Below are 18,593 nucleotides of genomic sequence, written 5' to 3'. Positions count from 1 at the left end.
TGGTAAGGCCTCAGTGTCTTTATTTATTTATTTATAAACGGGGGATGATGACACTTCTCACATTGTGTCAGTAAATAAGAAGGAACAACAGACATGCGGATGCTTTAGGAATAAGGGCATGTGGCAGGGCAGGGCGTCCTTTCCAGCAGCGCACGAGCCTGGGAAAAGCTGCAGTTCCTCTCCCCTGCCCTTGGAAATGCTGAAACTGAGGATGCTTCCTACATATACTGGTTTCTCAGGCAAGAAGTCCCTTGCATTTGGGATTTTAGCGCGTGAATCATAAATCTCTAGAGTCCCTGATAATGGGAGGTAAAGGAGAAGCTATCTTCTGGACATATATTAACTGAGGGGCCTGCAGTTGTTTAAAGTCAGACCTTGAATTGCATGTAGGCTAGCACTGGCTGTGACTTGAAATCCTATATAATAAAACCCTAATATGGCTGTGACTTGAAATCCTCCTATCTAATAAAGAGGGGATATGCTAATTGACCCTCACACTGTCGCAAAAATGGCGACACCCACAGCCAATAAGAAGGGAATATGCTAATTGACTGCCCCGCCCTCAAAGATGGCAGTGCCCACAGCCAATGTGGAGGGAATATGCTAATTGACTGCCCCACCCTCAAGGATGGCGGCGCCCACAGCCAATAAGGAAGGAATATGCTAATTGACTGCCTCATCCTCAAAGATGGCGGCGCCCACAGCCAATAAGGAAGGAATATGCTAATTGACTGCCTCATCCTCAAAGATGGCGGCGCCCACAGCCAATAAGGAAGGAATATGCTAATTGACTGCCTCATCCTCAAAGATGGCGGCGCCCACAGCCAATAAGGAAGGAATATGCTAATTGACTGCCTCATCCTCAAAGATGGCGGCGCCCACAGCCACAAGATGGCGGCGCGCAGACGCCTCAGCACGCGTCACATACCTGCCTCCGGAGACCCCCAGTCCCTTCAGCCTCCCAACCGCTCAGGGCCGGCCTGAGGCGCAGGCAAGCCTCAGATGGTGGCAGCCCAGCCGCCCAGGGATGCCTGAGGCTCAGGTAACCAGAGCTGGCTAAGGCTTGCACAGCCGGCAGTGGCAGTAGCAGAGGTGTGATGGGCATCACCTTCCCCTGATTGCCAGGTCACCTCCTGCCCCTGAAGGCTTCCAGACTGTGAGAGGGGGCAGGCTGGGCTGAGGGTCCCCCCTCCAGTGCATGAATTTTCATGCACCGGGCCTCTAGTATATAATAAAACCCTAATATGCAAATTGACCGAACAGCTGAACAACGTGCACTGACCACCAGGGGGCAGACACTCAACACTGGAGCTGCCCCCTGGTGGTCATTGCATTCCCACAGGGGGAGCACTTCTCAGCTAGAAGCCGGCTCATGGCTGTCAAGTGCAGTGGCGATGGCAGGAGCCTCTCCCGCCTCCGCGGCAGCACTAAGGAGCAGCAAGCAGGCGGGCAGTAAGGAGCGAGGGGTCCGGGACTGCGAGAGGGCACAGGCTGGGCTGAGGGACCCCCTCCCCCCATTTTTTTTTCATGAATTTTGTGCACTGGGCCTCTAGTATAACATAAATGCATTTTTATCTCCACCTAAATTAGTATATTTAAATAAAGATGTTATTTTGAATATTGACTTATCAATAATTTAGTGATTTATTTAACTTTTCCATTATAGACACATAGCATTTATATGGTAGATAACTAAAGCATTAATCTATAGAAACTCAACCAAAAATTAATGTCACTTAGCGAAGTCTCATGAGCTTTTTATTTAATCTGATTTTTAATATAAGTTTATGAATTTTTCCTGAAAATCCAATGAATCTGGGAAGGTAAGTGGAATTTTAAAATATCGCTCTCATTAGTAATGCTAGAATATTTTTAAAGCTGTGCAGAAAGAACATCAATACCCGTCTGCCGAGTACATCACTTTATTTTGTTTAAATTACTAGGCTGCAGTGCTGGTAACTGGCAACCTAGACCAGTGGACCATCAGTAGATCCACGTTTCAGTTTCCTGTGCCTTCTGACCTGCCTTCCTGTTTTGGGTTCCCAGCGCATTACGGACGAAGGCGTGGTGCAGATCTGCAGGGGATGCCCCCGGCTGCAGGCCCTCTGCCTGTCTGGCTGCAGCAACCTCACGGACACCTCTCTCACAGCCCTGGCGCTGAACTGCCCGAGACTTCAGTGAGTGTGCATGCCTTCCGCTTTGCAGCTCAGACTGTGGTGGGCTGACCAGGAGGGTTTCCATTGGAGGGGAAAGGCTTGCCATCTGGTGGAACAGGTGCTGGTGGAGGGGGCAGTGGTTACGTTGTTGTTGGATGGGTCAGGGCGGGACAGTGTGGCACCCAGTTCATTTTGGAATGTAGGGGTAGTGTCCACCACCAGGGAATAGGAACCGTAATGTCTTGACGGACCGCACAGGCCCACCTGATTTGCCTCATCCTGTTATTGATATCAGAGCGATCTGATCGTGAGCAGGATGACAGCCTCGCTTCCAAGTGTCACCAGTTTCTCCTCTAAACCAGCTGCTAAATGGACAGAAGGGGGGAGGGGCAAGGGAATCCCAATCGCCCTATTTATCATCTCCTAGCCAGAAGAAAAGTTTTGTTTTAACAAAAAATGATTTATTTTTTGATTTGCCACATAATACAGTGAATATTAAGTCTTTAATAATGGCAACAAAATACTAATCATAGTTAATATCCGTTGAACTCTATGTTAGGCATTATCTCATTTATTAATGCTCTGCGTTAGGCATTATCTCCTTTAATCCTCACCACATCTCTAGGAGGTATGTACTACTATTGTCACATGTTTTGCAGAGGAGAAACTGAGACTCAAAGAAAACCACATAATTTGTTCTGGATCACATGATGAGTAAGAAGTAAAACTAGAATTTGAACTTGTGGAGTTTGACTTCAAAACCAGCAATCTTAGCCCCTCCCTATCCAATAGGCAGAAAAAAGATGCTTGTTTAATTATTATTTTAAATATAATTTATTGATTTCAGAGAGGAAAGGAGAGGGAGAGAGAGAAACAACAATGATGAGTGAGAATCCTTGATCAGCTGCCTCCTTTATGCCCCACACTGGGGATTGAGCCCGCAACTTGGGCATATGCCTCAACCGGGAATTGAACAGTGACCTCCTGGTTCATAGGTTGATGCTCAACCACTGAGCCACGCTGGCCGGGCTGCTTTTATTATTTTTTATTTGCTAGTGGAACTGATTTCTCTTGCTTGTATCAGTTACATATCCTATAAAGGTTGTCTTTTATATCTTTTGCCCATTTTTTTTTTTTACTGTTGTATTAGGGAAGATTCTAGATAATTTTGACATTTCTGCATAAAAGGAATCTGGGATTAAAACTGGTCAGAAAGGAGGTTAAAATTATTGCTATAAGAGTATTTAACTTAAAAATGTTATTTATGCATCCATCCTGTTAAGCATGGGTATTGAGAATTAACTCTATCTCTCACTGGCTATAAATTTTAAGTTTTCCTTTACGGTAACTGAGAATTTCAGTAAATGCAGTATTTACCATGATTTTGTTGAGTAAAAGTTCATTTTAATTGTGTTTAAAGATAACAATATTGGGAAAATATTTAAAAACAACAGCAGCAACAACGTACTGTACTGTGTGGGAAGATTGCTGGCTTCCTGTCCCGAATTTCGGATGGGACTTTGGGATTCAGGGCAGGTCCCGTTCCTCCCTAAGCTTCGTTTTCCTCGTCCTTCCAGTGGGGACAGTATCTGCATTACCACCTTAGGGCTGTTACCAGAAGCAAGTGTCAAGGAGCAGAAGGAACTCGAGTGTGCGCCATAGAGGATGAGTTTCTATTGCTGACCAGTCGCTGCTTTTTTCTCCTTATCCCAGGATTTTAGAGGCTGCCCGGTGTTCCCATTTGACCGATGCAGGCTTTACACTCTTAGCTCGGGTAAGGCGAAGGTTTTAAAAAACCAAACCAAACTCTAATTCACCTCCCCCATTCAGAGTGATTGGAGTGGTTTTGGAGTGTGGAAAAAAGTAAACAGGCACCAAGTCAGAGTCCTCAGGGTGTGCCGTGCCTTTTCCCCAGCTGGTCAGAAAGCTGGGGCGGTCTGGAGGGATTTGTAGCAGGTCTAGACCTCTCGCATGTGGTCAGGTGGGACCACAATAGAGGAGCCTCCTCCCTGGGAGGAGATGGCCTTCCTGCCACAGACCCGACCAGCTGCCTCTGCAAATGCAGACCCCTGTGGGGGCCCTCTGGCCTGCTGCCAGTAACCCTTTCCTGGGGCCGCTGGTACACTTCCTCCTGCCCCACCTAAGGACCTGTTCCGCTCTGGCATCTGTGAAGACTGGGCAACTACCTTCCAGGATGTGAGGACATGCAGCCAGGGCAGCCCTATTCCCATTCCCAAGTGGATGTGATTCAAAGGGCACCTGCTTATGCTGGCTGACGGGGCGCTTTGGGAACAGGGCAAGCCCCCAGGGCTGCCCTCACACCAGCTGCGTGGTGAGAGATGTCTGTGGACTCTTTCAGAATTGCCATGACCTCGAGAAGATGGATCTGGAAGAATGTGTCCTGGTGAGTGGACCCCCCATGCCCTGCAGGGCTGCCCCTCAGTCCCTGACCAACAGCCAGGCGTAGCCAGGCACGCTGATGGGCTGTTGTTCAGACCCTCCTTGTCCAGTGTAGGATCAGGGCTGGGGAACTCATGAAGGCACTGGCAGTGGAAAGTGTAAACTTTGGACTGCCCTCAGGCACCAGCCAGCCACAGCCCAGAAGTTCAAAGTTGCTCCATCTTTTGCCAAACATTAAGAAAGAAAAAAAATTCTTAGTTTCACAGAACTAAAGAGAAAAATAAGCTTGCATGTCCAGGATGAGGTGACTACATAGAATCCTGGGGGACCTTCCTTGCCCACTCCCCCTTTGTCCAACCCGCCCCCCCCACCCCCTTAGGCTCCAAGAGACTGAAGAAAGCTCTGAGTCTCCAGCAGTGGGCAGACGGGGTTGCTGATGATAGAGGGGCCCCTGCCCGAGTGCTTGAGATGAGTCTTTTATTCTCTTTTGCTCCTTGATGCTCACGTTCAGAAGCCAGAGTCAGGTGTTAAGTTGTGGTGTAGAAGCCACACTAACCCAGCGTGTCTCTCTCCAGATAACCGACAGCACGCTCATCCAGCTCTCCATTCACTGTCCTAACCTGCAAGCCCTGGTGAGTCTGAGTGGGTGTGACACTGTTCACCTCACCACAGCAGGAATCTGGGTTTCCCTCCCGTAAAGGTACCATCATTCTTGGTTTCAAAGGTCTATGGTTGGGCTAATGTGGGAGACAGGGTATCTAAATGTTACTGCTTTCCTTTTAGGATATGAATCTAATTTAGGGGCCCATGCCCTTACCATTTAAGTTCCTGTTCATCATGTCAGTCAGAGTGAGAATTAGCATGTTAACGTGATATAACCTCAGGTTGAGGCCAACCTTGAGTTATATTTGCACTTCATATCTGCACATAGATATATAATCCCTTCTCCGTATAAGCATGTATATGGAAAAGGAACTAGAACATATTAAAAAGGTCCAAAATGAGCAGTGGAGTAGCAGTGGCACCCCATGCACCCCTCACATCCAGCTGTTTGACCAGAGCGGGGAGTGGGATGGAACCCTGCTCATGGAGCAAGGCCCTGGACACTGTGCTACCTACACTCAGTCCCATCCGCAGCCCGGAGTGACTCAGACACTGTGGACACGATTTTATCTGAGGGGGAAAAAAGGAAGCTCAGAGCCGTTAAGGGACCTGCCCAGAGTTACACAACTGCTCGGGGGCCCCAGGTCTTCCCAGTCCTGAAATACACAACAGATTTCCTTACGCCAGCTTTCTCTGTCGTCCTGAAGCTGGCTCTGTCCTCAGAGGCTAGACTTTTTAACATCACCAAAGCTCCATTTGGCCTCAAGTTACTCTCCCCACCAGTTTCCTTATTTTCACTTTCACTCTGGGACTTTGGAGTTTGGGGTCAGATTTCAGACATCAGTCATGAATGTACATGAATCTACCTGTACCATTCTGTTTCCCACCTACATATTACAGATAGTTTTGTAGTCTGATGCCTTTTCTCCCCAATTGGGTCAGATTCCATATAAGTGAAATAATAAGGTATTCATCTCTGACATTTCACTTAGCATAATGCTCTAGGGTCCATCCATGTTGTCAGAAATGGCAAGATTTCCTTTTTTTTTATGGCTGAATATGCCACTGTGTATGTGCATCTGTCTCACATTTTCTTTACCCACGTACCTGATGGTGGACACTTGGGTTGTTTCCACTGCTTGCCTGTTGTAAATAATGCTGCAGCGAACATGGGGCTGCGTATATCTTTTTGAATCGTTTTCTTTTTCTTTGAAAACCATAAAAGTGAAATGCTGGATCATCTCTAATAGTTGTATTTAACCCTTTTCGGTCCAAAGTGGAGGCTGACTCGACAGACCAGGTGCTAGGAGCAGGTCCAGCGTCGAGGCTGAGACACTGCAAACCGGTTCAACATTCAATCCCGTCAATTAATTTGGACCAGACTGTTTGAATTCCAAAAATAAAAGTGGACCGCAAAGGGTTAAAAAATTTTTTAATGAACCTTCTACTGTTTTCACTAGTAATTGCACCAATTTACATTCCCACCAATGCAAAAAGGGTTCCCTTTTCCCACATCCTAATCACTTGTTTTTATAAGTCATTCTATCAGGTGTGTGTTTTATGCTAATACTGTACTGAAATCTAACTACATTGGATCATGCCTCCAGCTTTGTGCTTCTTAAGATTGCTTTGACTTATTAGGGTCTTTTGTGGTTCTGTGCATTTTAGGATTGATGTTCTGTTTGTGAAAAATGCCATAGGATTGCATTGAATCTGTAGATTGCTTTGGGTAGTATGAACATTTCAATATTAATTTTCCAGCATGGAATTTGTGTCAATTTCTTTCATCCATGCCTAATAGTTTTCAGTGTATAGGCCTTTTACATTCTGGTTAAATTTATTTCTAGGTGTTTTATTTATTTTTTTTCATGCAGATGTAAGTGGGATTTTCTTAATTTCTTTTTCTGATAATTAGTGTATAGAAACACAACAGATTTTTGTATATTGCTTTTGTGTCCTAAAACTTCACTGAACGCATTTGTAGGTCTATTGTGTATTCAATTAGAAGCCTGCCCATCAGGCTGCAGCTATAAGCTAATGGGCCTCTTTCACAAGACTGAGCTCCTGGGTCTGTTGGTTCTGGTTGTGCCCTTGAGGTGGCAGCTGTTTAAGAACGTTCTCTGTTGGTTACAGTTCTGTGGGGGCCACCCGTGTAAGCCCATGGGCCACCAGAGCCAAGAAATGTAGGTATCCCCTGGCGGCAGCCGCAATAACTGGGGCACCAGACATGTAGAGACAGTGGTGCCCACCAGGAAAGGAAAAAAGCCCGTTTTAAAAAATGGCATCTTCCAGGTAAAGGCAGGAGTGCAAAGATGGCACCTAGTCTCCATCACCAGAGAGTGCCCCAAGGTTCCCCCAAATGGGTGTCTAATCAGATGCCTACCCCTCAGGCTGGTGCTGCTCCTCTCATTTGCCCAGGGTCCCACGCTGGGCCCTGGGCAGGCAAGTCCTGTAAGATCTGCTGCAATCTTGTGGCTTTGAGCCTGTTGTTTTCAAAGCTAGTTCTCTTGGGGGCCTGTCACTCAAGTGTAAGTCTTAAAAGTCAGGGAGTGGGGGCGGGGGCAATGTGGGTTTTTAACCCTTCCCTCCCCAGGGAGAAGCTCCGGGTTTTGGTGCACCCTCTGACTCTGGGTCCCGCACTGCGAGTGGCGTTTCTGGTGAGATTGTGTCCCAGCCCCTCCTAACGGCTTTGTCACGGGCCTTCCCTCACTGGTCCAATGTGTAGGAGGTGCTAAGCCAGCTTTTAGGCTTTTTTCAGAGGAAGTTGTTCCATGTGTAGCTGTAGATTGTACCTGGGAGGTGAGCTCAGGATTGAACCAGACCATCCCCTGCAATTCTGACTTGCTTTTATATTCAGGAAGGTGAGAGAAACCACTCCCCAGCTGCAGCAATCCCCCGGCCAAAGGCCCCCCGCCCCCCCCGGCTTTGTGTTTGACCCTGTAGATAAATGGTTGCTCCCCTGGCTTTTCCCAGGCTATAAGAATTGGAATGAGGGTCTTGCAAACTGTTGTCCTCTCCCTGCTGCAGAGCCTGTCCCACTGTGAGCTCATCACAGATGATGGAATCCTGCACCTGAGCAATAGCACCTGTGGCCACGAGAGGCTGCAAGTACTGGAATTGGACAACTGCCTCCTCATCACCGACGTGGCCCTGGAGCACCTGGAGCACTGCCGTGGCCTGGAGCGCCTGGAGCTGTATGACTGCCAGCAGGTTACCCGCGCGGGCATCAAGCGGATGCGGGTAAGTGTGGGGCAGGAGCCGTACACCTGGCACGATTTCTAAGCAAGCAACACATACACCAAGAATCAACATGCACGTCTGTCACACAGAAATCTAAATGTCTCCCGAGACTTCTTCAAAATTCCTTAATCAGACCCCCAGCCTGGGAGATACAACTTCCAGAATGGGTTCCACATAGTCGGGTGATCAGCCCCCTTACAAGGGAAGGGGCCAGAGGTCATTACCAGTAGGAGGTACATGTGGTCTTGGCTAATTTCCAGGCGAGAGCACTAATAGAATGTGGCATGCTTTTGACACATAGCACGTTCAAGAAAACAAAGTTTTTAACTTTGCATTTACAGGCCAAAAGCTGCCTGGGGTGCTACAGCTGGTGGGAACTCCACTGGGGGCCAGTGACTACCCAGGAGCAGAAATATTATTCATTTTCCTTTATCTTTGGAAGGTGCTGTTTTAGGGGATGTATTATGTAAACAGGAGTAGCTCTAGCCTACCCCTGAAATTCTTTTTGCACTATTTGCCTAATGGTAAAGTGAAGCCAATTCCCCGTGGAGAACTACAGGCTTTTCTAGGACTATGCCTATAATTCCAAAAATATCAGTGTAAAGATTATTCCACCTTTTTCTTCTGTTTCCAGGCTCAGCTCCCTCATGTCAAAGTCCATGCCTACTTTGCACCCGTCACACCACCGACAGCAGTGGGAGGAAGTGGCCATCGGCTGTGCAGGTGTTGTGTCATTCTCTGACAGCAGCTGCGGGGCCCAACTCCAGAGAAGACCCAAGTCTTCCCTACCTTCTCCACGGTCACCGAAATCTGTTGAGTCTCCATTGGGAAAGGTATTTACAGGTAAAAGACTTCTGTAGGGATTGCAGTAACTTTGGCGATAGTTTTGACTTTAGTCTGCTGCGATACAATCAAATCAAAGCCTTGTCAGTAAACACACAGCAAGAGTGGTTTCAGTGCAGCCAGGATCCTGCAAGAAACCTGGTTTCTTAACAAGGTGGGTTTACCTTCTTAGGGACAAGAGTTCTGTCCTCAGCTTTGTCAGCATTCCTCAGACCATCAGTGTTAGCACAAATGGAGCAGAAAAATCAAGCTGTTGATTTTCTACCTGATACTTAAGATAGTGGCCTACTTTAATTCACAACAATTCCATTTTGATTAGCAGGGCTTTTCCACTTTGACGCACCTTTATCAAAGTGACTGTACTGCAAATTCGTAATACCTAATAGTTTTGTATGTGGAAGGCATGTTAAGAAGTTTCTATGAGACACCAAAGAAATGAGGACTCTACACTGGGTGAAGCAGGGTCTTCACCTATTTCTGTCAACTTGGGGGACCAAACCAAACAGTCAACCCTGAGTTCAAGTTGCCTGATTGGAAATTAGAAGCTCTGGTGTACGCTATAGCACACAGTTTTATTGTAGGAGAAAAGCTAATGTCATATCTCACAAAACTTGGGGGACCTTAAAGCAATAGAATTGAATAAGGCTTAAATAATGAATGGATGCATGTAGAATGGGTGTAATTTTTTCCAAGTTTATTTTAAAATCTTAGAAATCAAGTTACACCAGAACTAGTCAAAAGTTTTATACATGTAAAACTCAGATCAGTCAAGTGTTGGCACCTTTTAGACTCAAAATATAAAAATGAATAAACCATTGCAATGCTTAAGTCAGAGGGTTTTATTGCTATCACCTATGGCAGGTAAATCTGAGCAAAACCACTTTCCAAATTCAAGACCTTCCTAATGTTATCTAAGCATATGATAAGATGATCTAGTTTCTGCCCGTGCTGTCCACATTCGTGATCTTTATTAATTAAAATTAGGAACCCACCACCACCCTTCCTAGCAACCACTCCTGGACTGGAGTCCAGAGCTTGTGAGAAGCATAAGTGAAACGGCAAACAAGGTGTTCTTTTCCCATTACTAGCAGTACTTCTAGGTGGGCAGTTTTAGAGGTATTCAGGACACAATGCCTCGGCTGCTTCTAGGAAGAGAGGGCATATACACAGAACCCCATAAATCGATTTAACGGGATTACCAGAATAAGCATTCAAGACTTGATTTTATTGCTTTATGATAAACTCTGGTATTCACAGGTCTAAAAATTGTGTGTATACCACAGTAGTTATTTAAATATACATTTGCAACACCGTGTAGGGGAGAAATGACTGATGCTATTTAAATAAAACAAAACATATACCACAGACCTGCTTCAGTGATTATGAATTACAGTTTCTATTTTATGTAACTGGGCCTTCTATACATTATCTATCACAGCTACTTTACTCAATGACCCATTTATAAAACAGGAGAACCTCTAATAAAAAAAGTAAGTTACTAGAATAACATTACCTCTCAGTTGCAGCAGCTTTGAGAAAACCACCTGGGTCTCAACTCTTATAACATTTGGACTGGTGTGTCCTCAGAACATACATGTGGAGCCTCTCTCTTCTGTGACACTGGCAGGAACTGGGATTTTAAATGACACACACACTTGCAAAACAATCAGAAAACATTTATTATACGGAAATGTATACATCCTACTATTAAAAAAACAAAGTAGCAAATCTGCTGGTGCCATAATTTAACTTGTTCACTGGGACAGACTAATGCTCAATACCACTTGGTGTGTGATTTCAAGTTTGATGAGCTTTTAACTTTTTTACCCCACTTCTAAAACCCTATGAGGAATTCAGAATAGCACACAGCATTGAATGACATTTATTGTTCCATAAATCTTGAGACTCAAAAAGGAATGCTAAATCGACAAGCAAAACTAAAACAATTAATAGAAACTCTCTTCTTTCCCAAGTGATTGGTACAGAAAACATGTGCTCATACGAAAGCAAAGGGAACATGACAGAAAGGAAGGCTCTCCTGCTTTATGGCCTCTAACAGTTACAGATATTTTAAAACCAAAGATGGAAACAGACACAGTGCTTCTTTGTATCAGACACCCCCCACTCCCTTAAGTAGTTCATCTTCTGGGAAAGATTTTAAATTCAAAATGACTCATTCCTATTTCTGCCCAAAGAAAAGGAGCAAATAATACATTCAAGACACCTGGGTAAATGGACAGAGATGCTATAATTAAAATGGAATTGAATTTTAAAAATAAGTTGGGTGTGCTACAGCACAGGCCTCAACAATTCTTGCTGAGGAATTTTGGGAAAGGCTTTAAAGAGTAGGAAAAATTGCAAAAACAGTGGGTTCTCTTTGATAAGTACACTGGCTGACAAGAAGTTGGTTTTGTGAAGAGACAAATTTCTTATAGAAAAACTATATGTGGTGTATAAAAAGGCCTCTAAATAAACACCAGAATGTTTACTCATGATTGTACCAAAGCTCAATATTTGAGAAGTGTAAGGAGTTTACATGATACAATTTAGTGTTTGGTTTATGATGTCTAGTGTTCCAAGAATAATTTCAACTTGTTGATAAAGTCTCCTTGACACCATGTCAGAACCTATACTTTTTCTCCTGCTTACCTATTTCCAATGTCTGGGGTCGGGCTTTAAAAATGTTTAAAAGGATGGTGTGGGGATGAGTTGGGAAGGGCAGTCGAAGACAGAGGGATGGAGGAAAAAGAAAGAAAACCACTTAATTTTTAAAAGGCAATGGGGCTTGAAAATGAAAACCAGAAATAAAATGCTAAAAATGGAAGCAGAAGCAAAAGTTTGTCAAATCTGTGACAAAGCAAAAACACAAAGTCTTTGTACCTATTAGGATTTACACTGATCCTCTCACCAAGGTACTCTTGATAATGCAGCTCGCTTCCAGCCCGTCTTCCTGCTTGGCTCGTCCCAATCTGGCATGATCACGTGAGACGCACACCCTTAGACACGCTTCTTCCGAGAAGTGCCAAGCCTCTTACCTGACCATCAGTCACTGTATCAGCACATCGCATCTCTGCAGACAGGCTCCCTGCTGGCTCCACAACAGCACTGTCCCCAGTCCAGGTCAGCAGGAGGTTCAGGCCAAACTGGCACAGAAAGGTAAATGCCCACAGTAGGTTTTTACATTCATCTTCAAACCACATACAGTGTAAAAAGACAGCCAGGGCTGCTTTGAGGAACTCTTCTCTACTGGCCTCTGCTAGAGAGGCAGGCAGCCCAGCCTGCCCCGCGGCCCCAGAGCAGCGTGCTGTCCCGACGTGCTCACTCTCACGAGGATGCTTGGCTATGGCAGTGGCAGTGAGGAGAGTCGCCTCTCATACAGCTCATTAGAAAGGTCATCTTGTGTTTTCAATATGAAACATTCATACAGTAAAATCCAATCCCAAGACTTCTTGGATTCAGTCTTCACACACTTTTAAGCGTGACTTTATTTGGTAATGAATATAGTTCAGACTATATAAGAAATCACTTCAAAATTATGTGGATACCACCACTATTTTCAACTGCAGAAAAAGGAAAGAGAAATTACAAATTACAGCCTTTTTTTTAGCCAGATTTAGGAAAATTGGGACCATTAAATTAAAACTCCCAGAAATTGACAACCTCCTCCCCAGTTCATCTGTTATCTTTAAGTAATTTTACAGAAAAAAAGCTGATTAACTTGCTCCGGCTCCTCTTCCCTAAGGCAGCTTCATATACACATTTCCTTTTAGACATTTGCTTTTTGGTGTCTGGCCGATGCTCCCAACAGCACCCTGCACCTATACTACTTGCCAGTGAGGGGCTGGAGGAGGGGGTATCAAGACACACAGCAAAGTGCTGTCGGCAAGAGCTGGAGGCAGGACAGTCAGCTCTATACAAAACAACAAATCGTAAACAGAGGGCTTATAGCCACCTTTTCTAGAAATAATTTTTGAACTCCACAGAGGTAGATCTGAAACATTTAAAAAACACATCACTACTTTTGCCCGATGCCCTCATGTTCTCAGAAAATGTGGAGACACAGTACAGGCATCCATCAAGGAACAAATGAATTTTTTCATGAGCACAAATTCTGAAGAACAGTGCACTGAGATTGGAGGGGATATCCCGTGATGCCCGACATTGGGAATGGCTACCACTTTCACAGAACACAAACACACAATTAATTCAATGTGCATTTCCTTCTTTAGATAATGTGAGTTTTGTAGAGTAAAAACTGTATTGCTCTGAGAACAAAAAATTGAGAAGGGTATCAAGCTGAAGATGTTTGTGAATCAGTTTACAGTTAAACTCAACATTGCAAGTAACTTGATGGCACATGAAACATGCCAGGCAAAAAGTGAAATCGTAATTTTAGCACTGTTTTGGGCGAATCCCTTCCAAGAGTGACTTTCAAGAAAGGGTGACACATATATGTTGTTCTCTGAGGTGCAGCTTCTGTGCTAAGACTAGATTTAGATTTGAACCTGTCAGACTTTTAAAAATACCTTCTTACAGAATACTATGAAGACAATTTTTAAAATGGCAATAAGTACATACATCAATAATTACTTTAAATGTAAATAGATACATGCACCAATAAAAAGACATAGGATGGCTGAATGGATTAAACATCATAACCCACCTGTCTATATGCTACTTCCAAGAGACCATCTTTCAACTGAAAGACGACTGAAAGTGAAGGGATGGAAAAATATTCCACACAAACAGAAATGAAAAGAAAGCTGGAGTAAGCAATACTTTACACCTGACAAAATAGACTTTAAAACAAAAAATGGAGGCCCTGGCTGGGTAGCTCAGTAGGTTAGAGCACAGTCCCAATAGGCCAAGGTTGTGGGTTTGAGTCCCTGGTCAGGGCACATACAAGAAGCAACCGATGAATGTATACGTATGTGGAACAACATAATTTTACATGAGTCAACTCAAGAAGAGGATAAAACAATAGTAAACACCTAATACCCAACAAAGGAAGGCACACGTAAATGTATAAGGCAATTACTAACGGGAATAAAGGGAGACCTCCACGGTCATACAATAATAGCAGGGATTTTAATATCCCACTCACATCAATGGATAGAGCATCCAGTCAGAAAATTAAGAAAATAATGGTCTTGGATGTCACATTAGATAAGATCGGCTTACTAGACATTTATAGACCATTTCACCCAAAAACTGCAGAATACAGATTTTTTCCAAGTGCACATCCAACATTCTCCAGTATAGATCATGTTAGGGCACAAAACAAACCTCAATAAATTCAAGAAGACTGAAGTCATACAACTAGAAATCAACTATAGGAAGAAAACTGAAGAAAAAACCCCCACAAACGTGAAGCCTAAAGAACATTCTAATATACAACCAATGGATCAAAGAGAAAATCAAACAGATAAAAATCTATCTTGAACCCCCCACACCCCCACAATGAAAACCCAACTTTTTTTTTAATTTATGGGATGCAGCAAAAGCAGACTAAGTTCCTAGTTATACAGGTCTACCTCAAGAAAAATCCCAAATCTAACTTTACATTTAAAGGAACTAGAAGAACAAACAAAATCCAAAGTAAAAACCCTTTCCCTTTTCCTAACCTTTTTTAATGGGACTCACTTGTGCCAGGTCTCAGCTATCTTTCAACTTCACTCCTTAAAGGACCTCAATGATTCCTACAGCTTTGAATCACCACTGACATGCTGAAGGCTTCCAAACTTACATCTCAAACCCAGGCCTGAGAGAGATGTAATTAAATGCCAACTTGCCATTGCTACATATCTACAATGGAACTTTGGACTGTTTTTCCCTAACCAAACCTACCTCTACTGGGACCACTATCTGCCCAGTCACTCTTCCAAGAGTCACAACCACTCAACTGGAGTCCAGCAGAACCCTGTCTACAAATGTGTAAGATACCATCACCTCTCACCTAGATGACATCTCCTGCCTCGTCTTTCTATCTTCCCATCTGTCTCCACAGAGTTGCAAGAGTGAAAGAAAAATCTAACTGTATCACTCCTTTGTTTAAACAACTTCATTGACTTCCCAGTGCATCCAAATCAAATCTAAACTGCCTCACCAGGTCTTGCATACCAGACTCTGCCTCTCACTTTGTCTCCATCTTGCTCTGCTCACCCCTCACACACTGCATGGTAGCAACATGGCCTTTTAAACCTCCTAAGAAGCCAAGGTCTTTCCTTCGCACGCTACTTTGGGATACTCCTCATATAGTCAGTCCCTTCTCTCTTCAATTATCAGCATTAATGATACCACCTCAGAGAGGCCTTGCCCAACAGCTTCATATCCCCCTACCCAGATTCCCCTCTTCCATAAATACCCCACACTTTCCCATTCCTCCGTGGCACTTAAAATATTTGTAATTATGTGCATCTGTTGGCCAATTCTGATTTGCTTTCCCCACTATAGTAAGTTCAAGACTTGTCTAGCACCACAGCACGGTGTCTGACAAAGGTGCTCAGTAAAAGGCTGGCTGAACGAATTGAGAATCCTCCCCCTCCCGCCATCAGGATTGATTTCTCTCCCTTGTTGGCTAGTTAATTTCTATTACAACCCTTAGAAATATTCTCTGAATTCATTTTTCAAACTCTTCTTAAAATTAGTAAAGCCAGAATTTCAAAAATACACAAGATGAGTGATTACAAGCACACACTATTTTTCATGCCTCCAGCATTTCAAGACAACATGCACACATTCAAAGTACCTTTTACTGTGGAGAATAAAAAACAACTCTCATCTTGAAAGTTCTGAACCATCTAGAAGGAGAAAGCAGATGTAGTTAAGATCCAATTGTCCCTTTGTAACTGGTTAAAATTCGCAGTTAGAGGAAAATAGTATAATCTATATATTGCTGACAAGCACAGGACTCGACGGCCAGAATGGTAGCTGGTGAATGCAGGCGAGTGGTAACATTTATACCCACTGCCCTGGCAGCAGTGCCTGCTCAGGATGGTCCCTGAGGACCTAGTCAGTCGGCCATCTGACCCCTTGGGGAGCATAGCATCCCTGCTGGGTCTGGGAATAACTGACAAAAAGTCACTGGGTAAGTGCTCTTCTGTTATTACTTGCTTGTCACTGAACACTGGAGGAAAAACTATACTTCTAACTTACTGCTTTGTAAATTAGTCATCAAATAGGGGACAAAAGGAAAACCCATCCAAGTGCCCCTCCATAAAAGGGGAGAAAGCCCCACTAACCTGCAGCCCCCCTGAGGGAGTGTCTAAATTACAAGGGGAGGGAGGAGAGCCAGCTAATCCTTGATGTGTATTCCTTAGATCACCAGCATACCTGAAACTCTTGGTTATATATTCTTACAAATTTTGATCCCAACTCTTTGAAAAGGATTTTCATGAGTGCTTGTAACAGAGGTCACAGAATTTTTCTATAGTTCTTCAGCGATATAATAGTGTGAATGGGAAAAGCAAATGGGCATGTCAGTTCGAGTTACCTGATCACTAACAAGAATGTGAATACCAGTGGGACCCTGTCTGTAAACCTGGTTAATCTGGTGGAAAGGAATATTAAACACCAACGCAAGTTTTCGAGCAACTTCTGAGGCAACCATTTCTTCCAAGTAGATTGCATGATAAACTGAAATTAAAAAAAACACATAACAGCATTTTAGCAGTAATATTTTATCTGTTTTCCACCTGGATCTATAAGATTACATATAAACATTAAAATAATTTTTGTACAAAAGGATCTATGGTTTTAATTTTTCTTAAAACAAACAGGAGTTGACTGCAAATGCGCCCGGGGATCTTTCTGGAGTAATGAAACTGAACAGATTGTGGTGATGGCTGCAAAACTGCACATTTACTGAAATATCACTGAATCATGTCATTGCAATGGGAGGCTTCTGTGATATATAAGTTATACCTGAAGGAAGCTCTTTTCAAAAAACCTGTTTCTAGCAATATAGTTTAAAAACAAACAAAAACCTAAGAAGGTCCTAGTTTTTGATTCAGTAAGCCTATGAATGGGAGTTTATCCATTTATCCCAAGGAAAAAAAGCCCCCCCCCCCCCATGAAACACAGTATAAAAGACAGTACTCGAAAAGCTAAGGGTGTGGACCATGAAGCCTTCTGCTACTCTACAGAAGGTCCCAGGTGCAGTCCACCTAGTATCCTGTGTTTCTTTCTGGAACATGCAACCTAGCAGCAGCTCTGCTGGCACAGCACCAAGCACACCTGCAGTGGGTCTGACTCTTGTAGGTCCAGCTCAATTACTAGTGATTCAAGCCAAACACTGATCAGGAATATCAGTGCCAGAGCTTTGCTTTCCCAAACAAGGGGAACCTCTGCCAATCATACACTATGAAAAGGTTAGAATTTGGAACTATAATTAGGGGAAGACTATAGAGATGATGTAGAGCAGGGTCACCAAATTACAGCCTATGTGGGCCAAACCTGCCCTCCATTTGTTCTTTCAAAAATGAAATGTTATCAGAACATAGTTACACCTGCCTTCTACATACTGTGGGTTTGATGCTACGATGCAAAGCTGAATGGGAAAAAGGCCCTATAGTCTGTGAGGTTGAAAGATCTACTACCTACCTGGCCTTTAACAAAAAGTTTGCTGATCCTGATCTAGGGTTACGTTTGCCTGTATTTCCATATACACCTCCACAAACACTCATGTCTGAGGATATACCTTCCAGAATATTACAATCCTGACCATATATAAATGGTGGAGAAGAGCTTGATGACCCATGCAGAGCTCCTATAGAACTTTTAGCCTTTAAGACCAAGACTTTGTATCTTTAGTCTTAAAATTCACAGCTTTTGAAGTCAAAATGACACCAAATGGGAAAGCTCATAACAGTAAATGCTTTCCTTGGGATTTTTACTAAAATTCAAACCACACAGTTTTCAGAGCTCTATGTAATACTAGGGCAAATAACTGCCTCTCTGAATTCTATAGCACACTTCTCCCTGGACAGTTCTGAGTGTGTTGCCCTTATTGTTTCAGAATGTGGGAAGAAGGGAAAGATGACCACATACTCACTTTACAAATGAGAACACATATGCTTTTTTTCCCCCTTCCACAGACCATATTATGAGGAGGGGAGAGGGGCCAGGATTTTTATCTCTGCCCCATCCACTCTATTACACAATCAAGGACACCTGCCAGCACTCGGATGACAATGACGTAGAGTATACTCAGTGACACAGCTCACAGTGCTGGCCAGATGCTTGTCTGAGACAAGTCCACACTCAGTTCTGACACCTGGGTGCATCTTTACACAGGTGATATTCTAACTTTTCTCCCCCCGTCAGTAAAATGGATTAAAAAAACAAAACAAA

The 18,593-nt window shown here is 43.8% G+C and overlaps 2 protein-coding genes across 2 annotated transcripts in view; one reads left to right on the top strand and one right to left on the bottom strand.

Annotated features, from left to right (window-relative positions):
• The window catches only part of FBXL2 (F-box and leucine-rich repeat protein 2), a 31,954-nt gene extending 20,518 nt beyond the window's left edge, over positions 1-11,436 (top strand). The window contains exons 10-15 of the mRNA XM_005877118.2: positions 2,047-2,177; positions 3,870-3,930; positions 4,516-4,560; positions 5,132-5,188; positions 8,187-8,399; positions 9,034-11,436. Of these exons, the coding sequence (XP_005877180.1) occupies positions 2,047-2,177; positions 3,870-3,930; positions 4,516-4,560; positions 5,132-5,188; positions 8,187-8,399; positions 9,034-9,141 (615 nt within the window). The 3' untranslated portion in view covers positions 9,142-11,436. The remainder of the gene's footprint in view (positions 1-2,046; positions 2,178-3,869; positions 3,931-4,515; positions 4,561-5,131; positions 5,189-8,186; positions 8,400-9,033) is intronic.
• The window catches only part of UBP1 (upstream binding protein 1 (LBP-1a)), a 44,220-nt gene continuing 36,530 nt past the window's right edge, over positions 10,904-18,593 (bottom strand). Inside the window, exons 14-16 of the mRNA XM_014548378.1 lie at positions 16,735-16,877; positions 15,991-16,042; positions 10,904-12,802 (exon numbers count right to left, since the gene is read on the bottom strand). Coding sequence (XP_014403864.1) covers positions 12,765-12,802; positions 15,991-16,042; positions 16,735-16,877 — 233 coding nt within the window. The 3' untranslated portion in view covers positions 10,904-12,764. The remainder of the gene's footprint in view (positions 12,803-15,990; positions 16,043-16,734; positions 16,878-18,593) is intronic.

Source organism: Myotis brandtii, unplaced genomic scaffold, assembly GCF_000412655.1.
Source record: "Myotis brandtii unplaced genomic scaffold, ASM41265v1 scaffold506, whole genome shotgun sequence".
NCBI classification, from domain to species: domain Eukaryota; kingdom Metazoa; phylum Chordata; class Mammalia; order Chiroptera; family Vespertilionidae; genus Myotis; species Myotis brandtii.
Note: the sequence above shows the minus strand (reverse complement) of the source record. Positions and strands in the feature narration are given on the sequence as shown.